Genomic DNA, 18,941 nt, shown 5'->3' on the forward strand with positions numbered 1-18,941 from the left:
GACTTTTCTTGGCAATATCCAACAAGTGCATTCAAAACGCGCAACAAAGACTCCGCATTCTGGTATCAACGCGCGTTGGACGCGTCGGATGACACACGTATGCTATAACCTTTCTTTTCTATTCTTATTAGCAACAAGCCCTGCTCCTCCGATCCTCGAACGCGCTCACGTATTTTTTCAAATCTCTTTTCTAGAGCATGCATAGTTCGGCCTGGCACGTTAACTGCTCCCTTGCTAATCCGCATCTCATGGCCCTGGTCACATGACACCCAGCCAGAAAGAACCTTCAAACTGACCTCAAAACTTGAAGGTGCTCGATCTCACTACCCCATCCTAGTCAAAACCCTTCTGACTGATGACTCTTATATTCGCTCTCAGGTCTCCTTTAGCCTTCCCTTCCCCGCCTGCGGTGTTTTCACCCTGGGGACATGGATCTTGCTGACAGGATGCGACTCGCTGGACATGGTTCAGCCAGATGGCCTTCCAGTTCGCAACCGGGCGACTGATCCTTTCTCGCATCCAGTCAAGATTTACTGGAGGGGGCTTGGTGGGGAAGATATCCCGAGGGTTTCCCCAGCTCATGGGCTGCACTCGCCATTCCGATCAGATTTCCTTGACCAGCTACCTCTAATCGGTTGTGTCCGTCACCATCTCCGGCTGCCCTGCTCTACACAGGCTTGACAAGCACTGTGCCCGATACACGAGCACCTTGGGGTTTTTATTTTCGTGGACACAGGCTCCAGAATGCGACATGGTCTCCGACCCGACGACCATCTGTCGTGTTCCGGGATTGGCAATCGATCGGAAGCTCGAGTAGGATTCCGAGTGGGGGTAACAGGTGTTTTGGGATGTGCCGAGATGTGCATGCCTCGTGCTTGGCTGGATCGATGGCAAACATCGACCAGTGTTGTATGTAGTTCGATTTTCCTGCTTTCTTTTGTCCTGCTCTCCGTTCTCGGGTAGCACTAGATGATCATCCTATCGGAGGATCGCACTAGTGACTGGGGTGGTTTTCATCACGGTTGCGAGAGTGTTGATTGCCGTCAAAGGTTGAAGAGCGAAGACATTTCCTTCTTCTACGGGAATCCATTTCTTTCTACGGAAATGGATTCCTTGCTACGGAAATACATTTTTTTTTCTCCTTGCACAGCATTGTTTCTTTAATCATTCTTCGTGTGCTGTTCTGTTTTGTTGGCTTGGGTGATCTGGTGCAAGTGTGAATCGTAGATGATGGCCAGCTGGTCCGCTTTTGATGAGCGTTGAAGTGAAGTTGTGTGTTTGTGGTTCGGGGTGGATATGCCCACACAGAGGATTCTCTGGCCATTGGAAGTGATGCTGTTGGTCAGCAACGTGGAAGTCTTAAGGAGGCCAGTCGCGGCGTTCGAGTCGTTCAGTGGAGTCGCCCAGGATGAGCACCGTCCCATGCTTCGACTCATTCCCATCACCCCCACCCCCACCAGCCAGCCCAGCGCCAGCACGGGGCAGCCAGCCCAAGAGAACCGCCGAGGAGTCGACAGCCCACGAACGCAGGAAGAGCAGCAGGAAGACATCCCCTCCAGCTCCAGACCAAGCAGACCAGTTCCTCAACTCGCTCAGCCAGCAGATCGAGAACCATCACCCTCAAGCAGCGAGCGAGCGCAGACACAGGCACAGGAAAGAAAGACCCACCCAGCATCAGACTCGCCAAGATCCATCCCCAGCTACTGGGCACAGGAAAGCCAAGAAGAACAAGAACCCCCAGCCCATCCCAGTCACCCAACCCAAGCACGGATCGACCCAGTTCAGAGACCAGCTCGGCAAACTCATCTTTACCATCGATCTCAGAGAGGACACCTTCAACTTACACCATGGCAGACCGGACAGGGGGAAAGTACCACGCTACAGACGAGCCGCAGGTCATCCCACACACACTCTCTCTCAGACCCAACACCCTCTAGCAACCCCTCTGACCATAGATATTCTTGTACATTATCACAGCTGGCCGCGTCCTCGGCCTTGACCCCCACCTCCGGATCACCTTCTCCAGCGCTTACAGAGGGGATGGCTTGCAACTCAGCCAAGAGGGACGCACCAAGGTCCGATTGATCCCCACTACAAGTTCAAACCCAGCAGACATCTGATTGATTACTTCATCCTGATCCTCAGCCGGTCTCCATCTCCGATCCAGCCGTGCTGCAGCTCCTCAACGATAAGAACCTCAAGCGCATCTCACTTTCGAGACTTCCCAACGGGGGAAAGCTTGTGGATGGGCCTTCCGCTCCATTCATCCCCCTCGTAGAATCAGACCGACCCAGCACAGCAGTAGAGCAGGAGCGCGTCCCACTGGGGATCAATCTCTATGGGGAACCAGAATCAGAGGAAGAGGACCTGGAGGATTACGTGCCTCCTGAGGAAGACGGCGGGGAATCTTTCCTCGATCGGCTCAACCATCGCAAGGGAGAGCTCGAGAGGAGGACCACCCAACATCCGGAAGATGTCGAGGCCTGGCTAGTTGCGTATCCGCAGACTCAATAGCCCCTTACTAAACAAGAACTGACGGTTTGTTTCAGGCGCTGGTCAGTTTGCAGGATGAAATGAAGGAGCTTGGACTGGTTGGGTTGAGGGCGCGAGTGGCAGATGCGGATTCAGAGGCCATCAGTCGACACATCCAGGGCACGAGTGACTTGAAGATAGCCTACCTGAAACGAGCCTTGCGCGAGCCAGCCAACCAGAATAATGAACAGCTACTGCTCGCCCACATGAAGGCATACTGCGACCAACCCGATCTCGATCTTGCCAAAGAATGGCAGAAGATGCTCGAGGCACACCCCGCCGTTACCGGGCTGTGGATTGCCTATGTTGATTGGAAGCAAACCGAGGCCGGAAGCATGAACGTTCTCGAGATGGTCGAAGTCTACGAGGAATTGATCGATCGACTGGTCAGGCGAGCCGAAAACACCAGCACTCCTCAAAAAGGTCACTTGTTTCATCCATCAGGCCTATCCAACTATTCAGCTCATACTTCCCTGCCTGTGATCCAGAGCGTACCCATTTCGAACAAAGCATCGTCTACCTATTCCACCGATGCTGTGTCATGCTCAAGCAAGCAGGTCTGTTTATCCAAAACCCGTGCTTCCTTTTCATGCTTTCTTAATCATTGACTTTTTTTTCTTTCTTTCAGGATACACCGAAAGAGCGACAGCGGCATTCCAAGCAATCATGGAGCTTAATTTCTTCAGACCTCATCAAAATGTCGAATCACTCAACGAGCTCGTGGATGATCTTGAAGCTTTCTGGGATTCCGAGGTTCCCAGGATAGGAGAACATGGCGCGAAAGGGTGGACGAACATGGACGTGGCATCAGAACCTTTAGAGCCCCAAACAGGAGAGTCTTCGCCCGATCAATCCAACCAGGTCGAGTCCTGTTCCGAGCAGATATTCGACAGGTGGCAAGCTCGGGAGATGAAGGCTCACCAACCACTTCGGACCACTGATCTCCAAGATGATGAAGATCCATTCGGCTGTGTTTTATTTGATGATATCAGGAATTTACTCTTTCTGCTGTCAACCGACGACTCGCTTCAAGCGCTGCTATACTCATTTCTCTCATTCATTGGAGTTTCCATTCCCCCACCGGACATCGATACCAACGTTCCCTTCTTCACCGACCCATTCCTATCGACCGAACTGATTGATGTCCCCGAACGACAATCGACCTTCTGGCCCCAGTCAGCAAGCAAACTTTCCTTCGACCCCTACGGACCTACCGAGCGTTTGTCGGGGATCAAAAAGCCACAAATGATCCCCTTCCGGATTTTTCCTTGCGATATCAGGCAGCTCTTTGCCGACCCGTCGCGTTGGTTTGTCAACTTTGAACCTCCCAAGGACACCATCAACTTCATCAAGAATGCCTTCCAAGCCTTGAAAACCACCCGGATATTGAAAGACGACACGTACTTCAAACTCTGCGAGCTTTCGTTTGAAGCCCGGGTCGACGCCTCGTCGGCAGCCAAGCTGGCCAAACGATCCCTGAGTCTCGACCCACGAAACTATGTTCTCTGGGATGCCTACTCGAGGCTCTGTTTGTTACAGGGGAAGCCGAAACAGGCCCGGGATGTGTATGTAAAGACGCTCGAGATGTCCGAGCAGGGCACCGAAGGGCTCGTCTCCTTGTGGTACTCCTGGGCAGAGATGGAGTTCCATCTCGGCCACTTCCGATTAGTCATCAGTATCTTGGCCCGAGCTATGAATTGCTTGGACGAGAGTCCATCCGGTAATACGTCCATCTCTTGTTGTTGAGTAATCCGCCTATACAATAAGAATGGGTTGCTGATTTGTTTTTTTGTCTCGAACACTAGAGCTCGTCCGAAATACTTCCCAGGCGAGGGCGCCCGCCCTGTTGCTTCGCGTGCGACGTGTGAGTAGATACATCTGACTGCTCGATGCGTGTATTCTCTCTCCCGCTGACCGTTATTTACACTTACCAAATAGGCGTTCATTGGCCACCTTGCAGGCGCGTTCCAAAACGACCCACCGCTCTCACTGCTACGCTCTCGAGTCTCGGCGGCGGCAAGCTACGGGACGTTCCAGTATCTGACCGAGGGATTCACGTCGGGATGCGAGGCGTACGAGCGGAGCTTGACCGCGTTGGAGAGTCTGGAGAGCCCGGCGGAGGAGGAAGAGCTCTGGCTGAACTACAGTCGGTTGATCTACGGACAGATCCAGGACCATCAGCAGTTCAAGCCGCTCCACATCCGCGCCATCCTCCACCGGGCCATCGTCAAGTTCCCTAACAACTCCGTCTTCCTCGCCCTCTTCGCCTTCAACGAATCTAAGATGAAGATCGAGAACCACACCCGCAGACTCATCCACGATATCCTCCTCAACATTCCCGCACTCGTCACTGTCAATCGTTGGCTCTTCGCTATCTGGGTCGAGCTCCATCTCAACTCCTCTACCTACAATCAGGCCGCCATCCGTGGCTTGTTCGAACGCGCTCTAACTAATCAAAGGTTCCTGTTTTTTTCTTCCACATCTTTTTTTATGGAAAAAAATGCGGGTTTCGTTAACCTCTTCTTGCTGCACTTTCGGTTTGTAGTATTCGAGCTTGCTTGCAGGTCTGGGTGCTCTATATCGAGTTCGAAATCAGGAACCAAAACTTCGACAGAGCGCGGTCCTTAGTCACACGCTCTATAGCCCATTGTCCATGGGCCAAAGGTATCTTCTACCCCACCACATGGCTGGATGCTATTGCCAAGTCGTCTTACGAGTCACTCGGACTGACGATGATTTTTTGGGTTGTTGGATCGCCACCTGCAGAGCTATACTTGCTGCCGTTCACGAGTCGGTTTGAGGGCGCATACGGCACGAGCGCGGGTCGGGCGATGGAGATGCAGCGCATGGCCCGGCTGGTCGACGAGAAGGGCGTGCGGATCAGAGACCGCACGGTGCTCGTCCGGCTCCAGGACGCCCCCGGAGACCGGATGCCTCTCGCCTCGGACGACATGGAGCTCGAGCTGGGCGAGCAGCTGGAGTTCGACGAGCGCATCAAACTCTTGCCTTATTGATACCCGCCCCCCCCTCTTTCTTTTGGTATCTCGTGCGGCGTGGTGCGCTCTTTTTCGGGCGCGGATGGCCAGCCGGTCCTCACATCAACCGGGCGGATCGGCTCACCTCGTGGTGTTGCCACAATGTAATTTACGCAATAAAGAAAAGCTGCGCTTGATGTGACACTGTACCATGTATTTATTCTAAGCAGGTATACACATCGCAGGGGGGGGAGCAGGGTCTATCTTCTTTGGCCTTTGTTCATCAAGGCACAATGCATCAACAGTGCGGCTGTCCTCCTCTCCGCCGAAAGTCAATAATAGCATTTCATGTGATGTGACCATGAAAATCTAATCTTTGGGTTTTAAAAAAACCTGGGGAAACTTTGATTTTAAGTGGCAGTTGTGACAGGCAATTATTGAGTGGCGGTTTTGACAGGCTGGGTCTTCTTGGGGAGTTCTTTCTTTGGCGGCGGAGAGGCGGTGAACGTGAGGCTGGTGGCAGAGGAGGTGGTGACAGTTTTCTTGGAACATTGGTGGTTCTGAAAGGACAAAGCTTCTTCTTTGGCTCCTATTCTCTTTCGAGCCACAGTAGCCTTTCTGACAGGGAGTATTCTCTTCTGGGGTGCCGGTTCTTCCCTCTCTTTGTTGTCTTTCTTCTTTTTTTGTCTTCCTTCTTCTTCTTCTTGTCATATTCTATCTTCAAATTATTCTGTTCTTCCTTCTCTTTTTCCAGTAGGCCTTCTCTGCTAAAAAGCGTCTTGGTATTGGAGATTTGTTGATCCTCATTCTTCCTTTTCTTCCCAAATTTTTCAAAGCTAGAGGGCTCCCTTTGAGTTGATTTTGGGTTTTTGAAAGCTCCTTTGGGTCTTCCACTGAGCTTTTGATGGTTCTTGGATTGTGATCACAGTTTCCAAGCCACCAGGAGGTGGTTGATTGCTTTTAATTGGACCACCATCTGTGCTTGATTCTGTCAGAAAAGAAATGGCTCCACCAGGACTTGAACCCGGGTTGGGCTAACTCTAGGTGCCTGCTTTACCACTAAGCTACAAAGCCTGAGTTGCCAGATTCATAATCACATCCTCCCGGAATCTGGATGCTCTAAGGCTCTCCTAGACCCGCTGGTGTGCTCACTCCTCTGCAGGTACGCTGTGGTGATTTATATGGGCATGCGTGGTAGAATGTCCACTCGGAGATAGCCCGGGCAGGAATGCACAGAGCGGCTCAGGCAGAGTGCATTCCGGTGACATAAGCACTGAGGATGATGTCATAAAGCACGCTAAGAAAGCTTACGGAAACTCGCGCGCGGATGGAATGCACGGATTTTGGATTGGGTATTTGGACCGGAGCGGAAGGGCAGGGCTGGACTGCGGTGGACTACACACGTGGACTGGTAGCAGCGGCGCGTCAGCAGGTGAGCCACGGCAGCTGAAGCGGGTGGAACTACCCCTCCCCAACCTACATGGCTGTATCCTCAACTGTGCCCCCCAAATAGACATACATACATATCTTGCATTGGCCACCTCCACATCCACCATCAACAGTGAAACAAATGTGATACAATGCAAGATTGCACATCTGGAAGCATTGCATTGTTGGGTTGATGCACCATATTGCTCATCTGCTGTATCAGATTGCAAAATCTATGCATGGCATTGATTTATTGATACAGCAGGTGAGAAAAGCTGGCATCACATTGTAGAGACAATGCAATGCAATGCAACCAATATATGCGCAGATAGACCAATATTAGGGGGTTTCAAAGTTGATCAGATGCAACTTGCATGCACTTTTGCAAGTCAGTGTTCAAGTTCATTCTTGAACACTGAGTTGCAAAAGTGCATGCAAGCCACACTGTACTACACCCCCTAAGCCAACGGTGGGTCGCTACTTTACTCTACGATAACCGGGGCTGTAGAGTAAAGTAGCGAGCTGCGCCTAACATTTTTACAGTTATTGTTAACGCTAGCGCGCGGATTGCCGCGTCACGGTTATCGTAACTGGCCTTTTTTTGTACAGCCGTTACTAGTAAAGTAACATGTTATCGAGAAAATTAACATTTTATTAAGCAATTAAGGGTCAAATTGGCCCTTATCAAGCAGAGCAACACTTTATTGAGCAGTGAAAGGCCAAATCAGCCCTGAAATGGCCTTTTCTTGCTCAATATGTTGATAAATACCTGCTGCTCTGCCCATAGATATCGTAGCAGCCTTGAAAAAAAAAAACCCACCCGGTGTGATATCGATATCACACCACATTTCCCCATTGCTACCGCTCCAGTTAGCGTAAAGGGACCAAAAATCGCTACGATAACGTTACGATATCAATAACCGTAAAGTAGCGACCCACCGTTGCCTAAGCCTGCTTGAATGTTTTTTTGGAATTTGGTGTTCAATAAAAGCCTTGAACACCAACTTGCAAAAGTGCATGCAAGTTGTGCATGGCCAACTTTGAATCCCCCTATTAAATATATATTGCAAGAGGGGGAATTCCTGAAGCCCATTGGATGCCAGACCTGGGGCGCAGGAATCTCCAAGTCCAGGAGCATTTGGACAACTTGGGGCATTCAAAATTCAATCCACATTTTTGGCAGGGGATTTTTTTCATGGAATTTGGAACCTGGACAACCTCCTGGAGACCTGGGTTTCAATTTTGAACCCCTCTAATGTATCTGGGGGCCTGTGGACAGGCCACATTCCAATGCCGGTGATATTGGCATTGATATTAATCCTCAGATATGTTAGTTTATTGGTTATTTGGCTGCAACCCGCGGGCCGCCCATGGGCTGCCTGCGAGCTAAACGGGTTTGGGGCGGGCGGCAATTTGAGACAAATTGACCCAGCCCAACCCGCCCGACACGGGTTGCCCATGGGCGGCCCAAACCTGCCCAATTGCCATGCCTACTGGTGCCCCTAATTCTGCATGTTAATTTTGGGGTTTGAGCAAAAAAGTTGTGTCTGTGAGTCTCAGATAGGGTTGTTGGTGCCATGGGGTGACACACCTCACTGTAAGAAAATTCAAGCAACTGCTATCAGTTGACATACAGGTTACTGTTGGAATCATCAGAACCCTCTTAAGAGAAGTACCCCGGTCAGTACTACTTAGATTATACTTATAAAGAAACAATACTCTTTAGTTTTCACTATTCTTACAGTTACTGCTGTGTAACTGCTGTTCTAGCTACACCCAAGCACACACAAGCTTTTTCCACACAATTGCTGTGCATGATGCACAGTGACTGTGCATTGAAGCTTGGTCAACATGAAGCCTTGACACAGGCTTGTGTAATACCACAAGCTTGCTTAGAGTTCTTGCATGTCAACTGCTTGCAGAGCCTGGGGCCCTGATAATCTCAAATATAGGGGTTGATGTGCACCTCAAAAATGGCCTACTTTTTGAGATGACCATGCAACAGGCTTGCCATGTTTCCAATGACCTTGAAGATGATAGCATAGATTCACCATCAAGGATCTGAAGCCTAATCTGTGCCATGAATTAGGCTTCAAATCCATTGTTGGTGACCCCAATTACTAGCATCTAGGAAGAAAAAAAGGATGCTATACCCAATTCTGAATTCCAAAACATGAAGAGCTACAATGCATTTCTTCCTTTGGTAGAATCAACAGTTTGAAACTGAGGTTTTTGCCAAAGAGAAAATGCAGTTGAGGCATAGTTGCAACAATGAGAATACAATTTTGTGCAGACTAAATTTGATTTCAAAAAGTGGGAGAATCCGCCTTCATCTGAGTTCCCAAGGCTCCTCAGACCCAAGATAGTGACCTGGGTGGCTCTCAATTTTGTTATCATTGGAGCTAAATGTTAGATAGCACTGTGGGATAGCACCCCTGATGAGTTGCACTCAGCACTTTGGTTTGACCCAATCTTAACAGGTTTCAGCATAAAATTTCATAAATTCAGGCCCCATTTGGAGCCAATATAATCCGGGCAATATGTGAGTTTTTTTGCCTGACATCTTGTGTGACATCTGATCAGGCCCGCCAAAATTTGATCAGATGTCACAGCAATCCACATTAAATCACGCGATTTTATTGTGCGTATGACAAGGGACAAATATAGTGCGCAATGTCAAATCAAACTGCACTTTTTTTTAAAAAAAAGGTACAAATAGGCAGCGCCAAGCTCGCCGGGGCGCCGCCAGCCAAAGCAGCCATGTTTCGGTCACTTGGCAGGCGCCACCTTGCAAAAAAGGGGCGCCGACGACCCTAGTCCAGAAGTTCTCTGCCAAATCTAAAAGATTGGCCCACACCGGTGTGCACGGCAGGCGGCTCGGCATGGGGCCGGGGCTTCAAGCAGTTACGCAATCTAGGGGACGGGTAAGCATTCCGGCACAAAAAACTCTCCGTCCGGGAATTGAACCCGGGTCACCCGCGTGACAAGCGGGTATACTGACCTCTATACTAACGAAGATTGACAGTGGAGGCTCTGCCAAATTTCCAAACAGATTCCAGCGTATTTAGCACCCTGAGACAATTGATTGGAGCAATGAAGGAGCGGGAAATACTTCAGATGGCCAATCGAACTACTTGAACATTTTTTTTGCTAGGAGACAAAAAGGCTTGATCAGGCGTTTCTATGCGAATAAGTCGGAGGTGGAAGATTCACAGCGGCGGTGATTCAAACGGAGATGGGGGAATGGGCCGATGGGACTGGGAAGATGGGCAGATGGTGGGATGGGCCGATGGGGATGGACTGATGATGGAGGCAAGGGCCGTGGCCATCCCTACGTACTGGGATGATGTGGGATACTTGGATGTTACAGCCCGGACATGAATGGGACCCGATTGGCAGAAACTCCTGTCGGTGGACATTAATGTTCAAGTCCATAGCTGGCAACACCGGAGTCGAGGATTTTAATCGAAAGCCATGAGGCAGATTACATAAAGTGTACTTGATGAAGGGCCTGTGTATTACCAAAATGACTCAAGTAAGCCAATCGGCAGGGTTTGGCAGGGTTTATGTAGTGGGCCACTCGGTCGAATGGCACAGGGGTAACACCAACTGCTGCTGGCCAATAACCCAGCCTGATTAAATTCTATCAGCCGGGGCCAACTACCCCTGGAACCACCTCCCTTCTTCCATCCTTTCCATTCCACACCCATCTCCAGCATCCAGCGACCACCTCCCCCCACAGCCGAAACATCCCGAAGCCTGCCCCCATGTCTGCCAACACCACCACTGATATCCAAGAGAGCAGGGACCCGTTTGCAAACAAATGGCCCGGAGCTCGCAAGAATATGGGGTTTGTCCATTCCAAACCTCAGAAGAATACTTACACTCACTAATTTCTTCCTTGTTTTTCTGTCTTCCAACCACATTGCACTGCCAGCCGTCGCCCACCTCATCCCTCGAATCCCAACCAAAGCTCTAGTCGCAAGCAAACCAAAGCACCCGCCTCTGGTAGCAGCAATCCTAAGAAATCATCCTCCCATGGCGCCCTCGACTTCATCGATACCCTCGATACGATTGGCGGCTGTAAGTCCTTTTTTTTTTTCTTGATCCAAAGTTCGCCCCTTCCCACATTCATGTCTTGCTTCTCCAGTCCATCACGATGGTCCTTTCGACGCCGCCTCATCCCATCGTAACCGACACATGAACTCCAAAAATCCTTCCCGGCAAGCCCCGATGGCTGCCTTCGATCCTTCAGCACTCATCTTACCACCACCTCCACCGCCCGCCTCGGCCCCCGCACCAGCCCCAGTGGCTTCACAGGATCATGTCTACCCACCCGCCATGCCCCGGCGAGCCTCAGACAACGCGATGCCAGTGAGCATGGGATACCCCGCTGGGACGATTGCCGCGGACCCGAAGGCTGCCCGGCTGGCCGAGGCGTTTGGGATCCAAGGCAAGGAAGCCTGGGAAGACTTCGGCATGGAGCATGCCGTCGAGCAAGAGAGTACAGGCGGGGGCGGTCTGCTCGGGCACCGGCGCGGGACAAGTCGAGAGCAGCGTGATGCGAAATCGGCAAGTGTTTGGGACATGGAGGAAACGCTGAAGTCGGGCAAACCAGTTCCATCAGGTCAGTAGACAAACGGGAACAAGGAACGCTCCCCAAAAACACCGGACTGACCTCGATCTTTGTTGCCCTGTGTATGTAGCTTACACTCCCAGGTCGGAGGCTTCGACACGAACGCCCAACGGGGAACTAGAACGTCAAGCGACCAATGCAGCCCAGCTGAAGCGCTCAAAGTCATTGATGCAACGGATCAAGAAGGGCGTCAAGTCGCCCAACCTGCCTATGGAAATGCCCCCCTCGCCGATCTCGGCCGATCCCAACGAATACGAGGAGCTCCGCTCCGATCCCCCCGGCACCTCTCAGCTGCCCTCCTCCTCACCTATCGGAAGGAAAGCTAGCATTCTACACAAGTTCGGCCTCGTCAAACGCTCCAACACTCGCTTCTGATTCCTTCCTCTCCCCTCTTTCTTCCCCTCAACCTACCTTAGTCCGTCTCTTTTTCCTACGTTCATCCTGCTTGGCTCAAGATGTATGTTCAGTAGTCAAAGATTAATGTGTTTCCTCTTACTCTTCCCCCCTCAAAAAAAAATATCATTTCCACTAACTCGCAATCTTCTTACTTTCCTTCCCATCTCACACGTCCTTTTTTTCTGTTTTGTTTCCTTCTTTTCCTGTTCTCTTGACCCATTCAGTAGCGAAAAATCCAAAACATTAAAACTCAAGAAAACAACACCCCACCTCTTCCTTCCACCTCTTCCCTTTATACACCACAAAGTCACCCTCTGGTTTTGTTGTTGTTGTTTGCTTTGCTTTGATTTGATTGATTTTATATCGCTTCTAACCCTTGGATTTGAATGTATGTCGATTGTTGTTTTTGTTTCCTTTCAAGCAGTTCCTCTTTGTTATGTTTGTGTATCATGATGATTGAAAATCAAAAGACAGAAAAAACTAGCAATTCAACAAATAAACAACGAAACCCAATTACTTGCTTGGGATCGTCATGTTAACTTCAATTACATTTCTTGTCGCGATTTAACTCCACCTTGGATTTCATCTCATACCCCGGCTGAAATATATAGGGGCATTCTCATGTCTGCGACATTCACACTTGCTGACTGATAAAACTTGAGCGTACAAAAGTGTTACTTAGGCCAATCAGCCAACCCACACCAGCTGATGGCAAGTCCAACATATGTACCTTAATTGCAAAACACTAAAATTTACATGATTCATCCATTTTCAGTGACAAGAGAGAAATTGGTCAACATCAGAAACTGATACCATGGAATACAAAAACTTGTGGATACAACGTGGTTCAGCCCCTGGACCTATTGTCCAGCACCCTGTCTTGCTGGTTGCAACGGGGCGCGGCGAGGCAAAGGGAATGGAACCCGGGGATTTTGTTTCTTGGACTGCCCTGATGGTTTTGGCAATCTGACTCCGTAATCAAGATCCGTGGACTATGTTGGGGGGCGGCAGACCAACATCTAACAACACATCCTGCTGGGTACGTAAGTCTTGAACCTGTGGCTTCCCATCTTCAATTTTCGATGGCTGTCGACCTGGAGTCGGACAAATGCGATGCCAAGTGTAGCGAGCGCATATCAACATGAACTGACTGGTAAAACAAGGCAGAAAAGCTGTGATTTACCTTCACACTAGTCTCCCCAGAAAGTATGAATCCGTAGTCACAGTGTCAAGTGCCACAAGCAGCTCGAATATAAAATCAGCAAGTTTGGGACAAATTTTTGGCGAACCTGAATGTAGCCTAAGCAATGCCAACTCAATTTGGCTGCTAGGCAGGAAAAAAAACAATATTCAAATCCATACAGCCAAAAGGGGTATGAAAAAAACACATTTGAAGGTACCTAGCCAACAAGCCGGGATGAGCCCACACATAGAAACCGCCCCTCAGAGCCGAGCGACCAAGCGAGATTCCTCACCGGCATGCCGGTGGTGCTGGCTACCCGCCGAGGAGAAGGTTTCCTGAGACAGCCGGGTATGTATCAGGCGAGCGGGCACACCCCGTACATAGCTGCTCTCTGCAAGAACGTACGATGATATCGCCGAGGAGGAGGCCTCTCCGGCGAGCGGGTCTTTTGACTGCTTACTGTGGAGGAATCTTCCTCGGAATCATCCCCGGCAAGCGGATCGCCACTCGCCCGTGAGGATTCCTCCTACGCGAGCACCTTCCACCTGCTTGCCGAGAAATCTTCCTCAACAAGCAGGTACAAGTGATCCGGGGCAATGGAAGAATATTCATTCCGGCCGAGTACAAAGGGCGCCAGCGGAAGAAGCCCCAAGTGTATGTATAACATGTATCTGCTTGACCGAGATAATTCCTAGACCTTGGCAAGCAGGTGTCATTTCCACATCCAAGGGCAAGAGGAAGCCTGCTGGGCGAGCGGAAGGGAATCCATCTTTGCCGAGTGTGTGCAAAATTGCTTGCTGAGGTCCTCGGCAAGCAGGCACTCATTACTCCCGGGGGCAAGCCGAAAATTTGTCCCCACCGAATAGGTACAAAGGTGTTGCCCGCTTGGTTGGCCAGGGACCCAATTGGGAGGTTCAATAGCTGAGGTTGATCCTCCATCAAGTACATATCTATGGTGGATTCTCTCAATCCAGAATTGCTTAGGTTAGATTCAACTTGCCAAATTTTTGACTACAGTTTTTGAGAATGAAATCTGGGTCAAATAAATTTTAAGAATGCAATCGGATCCCTTCTGGCAAGTTGATTTAATAAATATCAAAAGAAATGCGGAAAAAAAGTTGATTGGGAAACAAAACAAAATCCCGTGCACCATCATGCAGGCAGATTCAACTATTTATATACACATTGCAAGTTCCATATTTTAGAGCTAAGGATTCAACTTGGGTACCATCTGAAGAATTCCATCCGTTAGTTGACCCGGGTGATATTGCCTGAAATATATGAATACCATTCGGTTAAAAGTTAGCTCTAAGTCCTGGGGATGTCATTGTTGAGGGGAGGGGTATTATCTTACCACAAGCGATTCGAGCGCCCTTTGCGTCATGAACCACGACTCCCCGACCGATAATCCCAGCTTCCGATGGAAGTAATTGCAAGGTGTTATCGGTGTATGTTACGTGAACACTGCGCTGGTTACCTGACAAGAGCCCGTGTTTGCCGCTCAAATCCTGGTAAGAAATTTCAACGGTCAGCACAATATTTTGGTCGTGTCTTTTGATTGAAGTAACAATTACTTACTCCCTCTTGACATGATCGTGGTGTCATCGGATTGCAAGGTGGGGAATCGGGAATTCCATTTGGCGTTAAATGTGCCCCAGCAGCTTCGCAATTACCGTCAGCCCCTACAGCACTGGTGTGGACTATCAGAAGTAGAATGTCAAACAGAGATTAGATTATATGGTCTTCCATAGCTCATCTTTGGAATCGATTTTGAAAGCTTACTATGATAAGCATGGCCAGCATGAGGAAACAGCTGATCAAGTCCATTCATGACCACCTCGACTTGAACATCCGTCTGAGTTGTAGAGCGGAAGTCAATAACACCGAAAATCGGTGCGCCTAAGGGGCTCACCAGCATCGCTCTTGCGTGAATCGGCTGCGATTGCGGAGCACGTGTTGACTGGAGGAGAGGAGGTTGTGGAAGTCCTTCTGAGTATTGGGAGAGGGATAGGCAAACTAATCCGGAAATAACTGAAGAGCGCATCACGGGTTGACTTGCACGGGTGGAGTTAATTAAATGGGCAGTAAATATAGCGAAGTTACTCTGGTGTGAATAATCGTTTTAATTTGCGCTTGAAGTAAAGAAATACTACTACTACTATTACTAAATTCTATGGAAGAAGCCGGCTTCTGTAAATGGGCAAGATACTGAGGGTGGAAAAGATAAAGACTAGCAAGGAGAGGACGAAAGGATATGGTCTTTTATAGTAAGCCCTTTGGTATATGTGGCCAGCTCTCCAGACCAATTGACCAAAACAACCGTCTGCTGTTTGGAGTTGGAGCTGGTTGGCGTGGCTTCGTCTACTCGAGACAACCGAAGCAGTTCACAACTTGAAGGCCGTCAAAGCCATGTGGAGCCTAACGCGAAGCCATTCAGCAGCAACAACATGAGACTTGGGACGGAAAACGCTAGTCTTCAAAGCCTCCGCCGTGTGTCTAACATAACCACCGGGCCGTAGTACGACAAGCGGGCGGTACGACTCACGAGTAACACTCAAGACTTTCTTGACGGGCCCCTTGTGGCGCTTCGTGCTTCACGGGAAGGAGCTGACTTAACTAAGCCTCCCGGGACCGGGGGTGCAGAGCACCCCGATGCGGAGCATCTCCCATTCCCAATGTGATCGCGCGAAGCGCGACCTCCTTCGGAGGTCGCGCTTCGCGCGAGGGCGCTTCGCGCCAGCCCAGGCTGTACCAGGGCCCTCCGCAGCGAGGGACTTGTGATAAGTCAGGGAAGGAGGGATTGTCCGAGCTCTATTAATGTCGTAAGTGTGGAATCGCACAATTCATGCGTGCCCGAGCTTAACTAAGCCTCTCCGAGGAGGCGCGAAGCGTCTCCCGCGCTCCCCCGAGGAGGGACTTGTGTTTAGTTCGATGCGTGCCATGGTCGGCTTCCCGCAGTGCCAGAACATGATTTCGCACAACTGAATGAAATTTCTATAATCACTGTAAGAACGGCCTGAATACCCAAGATGACTGATCCCCCAACGATTGACCCACCCTGACCCTACCATACTCCCGGGAGGAAGCTCAAGAACCGTCCTCACTCTCAGGCCCAGGGAGCAGGCAAGGTGTTCTGCGAGCACACCTTTTACCGGAAGCAAAGAAGGAAAAATGATAAATGCGGATTTCAACACCATCGCTGCTCGTTACAAGTTGTCAGAAAGAAATCTACCAGGATTTAATAAGTCATAAATCAGACCCACGTGCACAAAAATGTCAAGTCTCGAAGTTGATCCTGAACCTCTTTTCTATGTACACACGTCGCACGCAAATTCAGAACAAGATTACATTTGTCTTTAAGAGCTTGCCCCCACCAATGAGGAATAAAACTTAAAAAGGTTCGCTAAAACCTTCGAATGGGCGGGAAAGTACAATTTTCGGATAATATGACAGATGAATCAAAAGGAGGGCGCCACTGTTTGAACTTGGAAAGGATCTCTTTTTTCTCAATCTGGTGAGGGACCGGCGGACTGCGTGCTGGGATATTATTCGGGTTCGTCGACTTTGGCAATGAATCCGGTTCCGGCAGTGAAAGTGAGGGAGATCGCGTGTCTGATCTTGTGGACCAGCTTCCCTCTGAGGAAGTAAATGATGCCCGCCCTGGAAGATTCAACTGTTCAGTTTGTATTCGGAATCGTCTTGGCAACACGGATAATTTAAACACCATTGCGAAACATCCAACTCACTGGAATCCCGTCCATTGCTTGACATAGCAGATCCTGGAAACCAAGATAATACATTACAGTCATCAGTTTTTTCTAGCGCTCTATGAATCTCCGTCACGTGTTTAAACTCACCATCATTCCTTTCCTCGGGTTTGACCATTTGCTCTGAATTGCAAGGAGATAACATAAAAGAGATACTCATGCGATGCTGAGCACTTGGTGCCACCTTCTGTTCGGATGGGGGGAGACATTCGAAAATCGGAGCTTTCGCTTCTTTTACAATGCGTCTCCTTTTCGCCAAGCCCCCAGAAACTGATGTGTGTCGTTTGGTTTGACCCACAGCGGTAATTTTCTCAAAGGTTGTTGCGCTATAGGTGATCATAGTGCAAGTTAGAAGGTCATGAGAAGTTACCAAGTCCCAATCATCAACATTCATCTCAAATCTTGACGTCACTGAAATCAGCTTCACCTACCCTCCAACTTGCTGATCTGTGCAGCGCTTTCGACTATTATCCGACGTTTCATCTATGCTTGGCTCGTCTTTCCATGGCATTGCAGTAGAGCGCTTTCGAAACTTCCGCCTGTTTATTTTTTGAAACAGCGACAAATCCTCAGTCAACATTCATCGGAATATGGTTTTCCATGTGAAATGTATATGTCCTTACGGGGCTTCACGCTGTAACCAAGTCAATTTTTGAACCAGTAATTCCCATTCAAACTGATAAGCTACTGTTTGTGACCAAGCGGATGGAGATGAGGGCGCGACAGGAGGAGGCGGCAAAACCGGCTTGTAGATGTGATCAGCAGGGGATTCTGGATTGAAAATCCAACCATGCACCTTGCATACTTGATTGCGATTTTTGCCTGTGGCACGTCATAGACGTCTTCAGCAACCTAAATGAAGGATTTTGATGGTTTATAATGTTGAAGCTCACAATGATTACACGGACCACCTGTAACAGACAAACTGTGAGAGGGAAAATTTCAGCTCGTGTTAAAGACGCGTATTCTACGGCTGGAGGGCTTACCTGCACTTCACATGGCTTGTGCGGCATTGATCGCAAGCGCTGAAATTGTTTACCTAAGGAGAATGGGATTAGTTTCACGTTTCCAGATTGTTGAAGATTATGAATCCTGAGGAAAAAAGTCTAAAATTACCTTCATCCATCCTATCTGACCAGTCAGTTTCACAAAAACAGGACCAACTTGATCATCTTCTAAATCGATGTCATCTCTACTCAAGAAACAAAACAAAACAATGAGGGCAAGGTACATCAAGAACTGCGTTGCAATTGAAGTTAAGGTTGACCTTTGGGATTTCTGGGAGAGTACAACATTATCTGGTTTCTCCATAGGAGCAGCCAGACTTGTTGCATTCATGGTCGAGGCCGTCGCCTGTAACTCTACTGATTATCTAGGATTCTACTATTGACTATGGCACGGAAGAAGATGTTCGGAGGTAAGACTGGGATGTTAAGGGAAAGAAATCGCGAAGAAACGGCTGGTTGGGGATACAATTGAACTTGATTACTAATTTTGAAACCAAGGGCTCAATGATGATGATAGGAAGTTCGAGCTTGGAGTGGAAATGGAGACAGATATAAAGAAGGAATTTGCCCAGAAAACCCGTGACAATAGCAGAGCAGACGGGCCCTTTAAGTCTGCGTCCTTCTCAGCATGGGTGAAAGCGAATTGCGCTCAACATTTTACATAATAGTGGGGTTGATGATGTGATGGTTTTTGCCTGCTCAGGAAAAGAAACCTACTAGTAGTGATATTGTGACCGCAGCACATGTCGGAAAAAAAAATCGAAGGGCGGATAGATCTACGTGAAGCCGCAGATAGTTTGAGAGGCGACAGACATCCACCGCACTGCAACGGAAAGCGAGTGTATGTATCCTCCAGCGCGACTCCGGTACCCCCTACACTATTAACGGCGGAGTCTTACCTCAAACGATCGTCGGTGTCGGGCTAATAGCCTGTTCGGATCAGATGCAGACGACGTATGTGTGTGCTTTGTACGTACATGAGCACATGAGTTGCTCACCTAAAATTCGGACCGCCGG

The 18,941-nt window shown here is 49.3% G+C and overlaps 4 protein-coding genes across 4 annotated transcripts; 2 read left to right on the forward strand and 2 right to left on the reverse strand.

The window, feature by feature from the left end:
- Positions 1-1,408: 1,408 nt before the first annotated feature.
- On the forward strand, positions 1,409-5,546 carry PtA15_3A811 (uncharacterized protein; the record flags this gene model as incomplete). Its single annotated transcript, XM_053167816.1, has 10 exons — positions 1,409-1,895; positions 1,978-2,075; positions 2,146-2,490; positions 2,550-2,955; positions 3,021-3,089; positions 3,161-4,252; positions 4,338-4,396; positions 4,471-4,991; positions 5,078-5,196; positions 5,299-5,546. The coding sequence occupies 10 exons, from the start codon at positions 1,409-1,411 to the stop codon at positions 5,544-5,546; spliced, it is 3,444 nt and encodes a 1,147-aa protein (XP_053018995.1).
- A 5,156-nt stretch (positions 5,547-10,702) lies between these two features.
- PtA15_3A812 (uncharacterized protein) lies at positions 10,703-11,946 on the forward strand (the record flags this gene model as incomplete). Its single annotated transcript, XM_053167817.1, has 4 exons — positions 10,703-10,785; positions 10,873-11,018; positions 11,086-11,562; positions 11,642-11,946. 4 exons carry the CDS (start codon positions 10,703-10,705, stop codon positions 11,944-11,946), a joined length of 1,011 nt encoding a protein of 336 aa, XP_053018996.1.
- Positions 11,947-14,398: 2,452 nt separating this feature from the next.
- PtA15_3A813 (uncharacterized protein) lies at positions 14,399-15,194 on the reverse strand (the record flags this gene model as incomplete). The annotated part of the gene is made up of 4 exons (XM_053167818.1): positions 14,399-14,421; positions 14,505-14,658; positions 14,729-14,850; positions 14,933-15,194. The coding sequence occupies 4 exons, from the start codon at positions 15,192-15,194 to the stop codon at positions 14,399-14,401; spliced, it is 561 nt and encodes a 186-aa protein (XP_053018997.1).
- Positions 15,195-16,553: 1,359 nt separating this feature from the next.
- PtA15_3A814 (uncharacterized protein) lies at positions 16,554-18,255 on the reverse strand (the record flags this gene model as incomplete). Its single annotated transcript, XM_053167819.1, has 9 exons — positions 16,554-16,810; positions 16,897-16,929; positions 17,008-17,243; positions 17,349-17,456; positions 17,541-17,739; positions 17,811-17,842; positions 17,904-17,956; positions 18,034-18,109; positions 18,185-18,255. The coding sequence occupies 9 exons, from the start codon at positions 18,253-18,255 to the stop codon at positions 16,554-16,556; spliced, it is 1,065 nt and encodes a 354-aa protein (XP_053018998.1).
- Between the last annotated feature and the right edge of the window lie 686 nt (positions 18,256-18,941).

The sequence above is a fragment of the Puccinia triticina genome, chromosome 3A, assembly GCF_026914185.1.
Source record: "Puccinia triticina chromosome 3A, complete sequence".
NCBI classification, from domain to species: Eukaryota; Fungi; Basidiomycota; class Pucciniomycetes; order Pucciniales; family Pucciniaceae; genus Puccinia; species Puccinia triticina.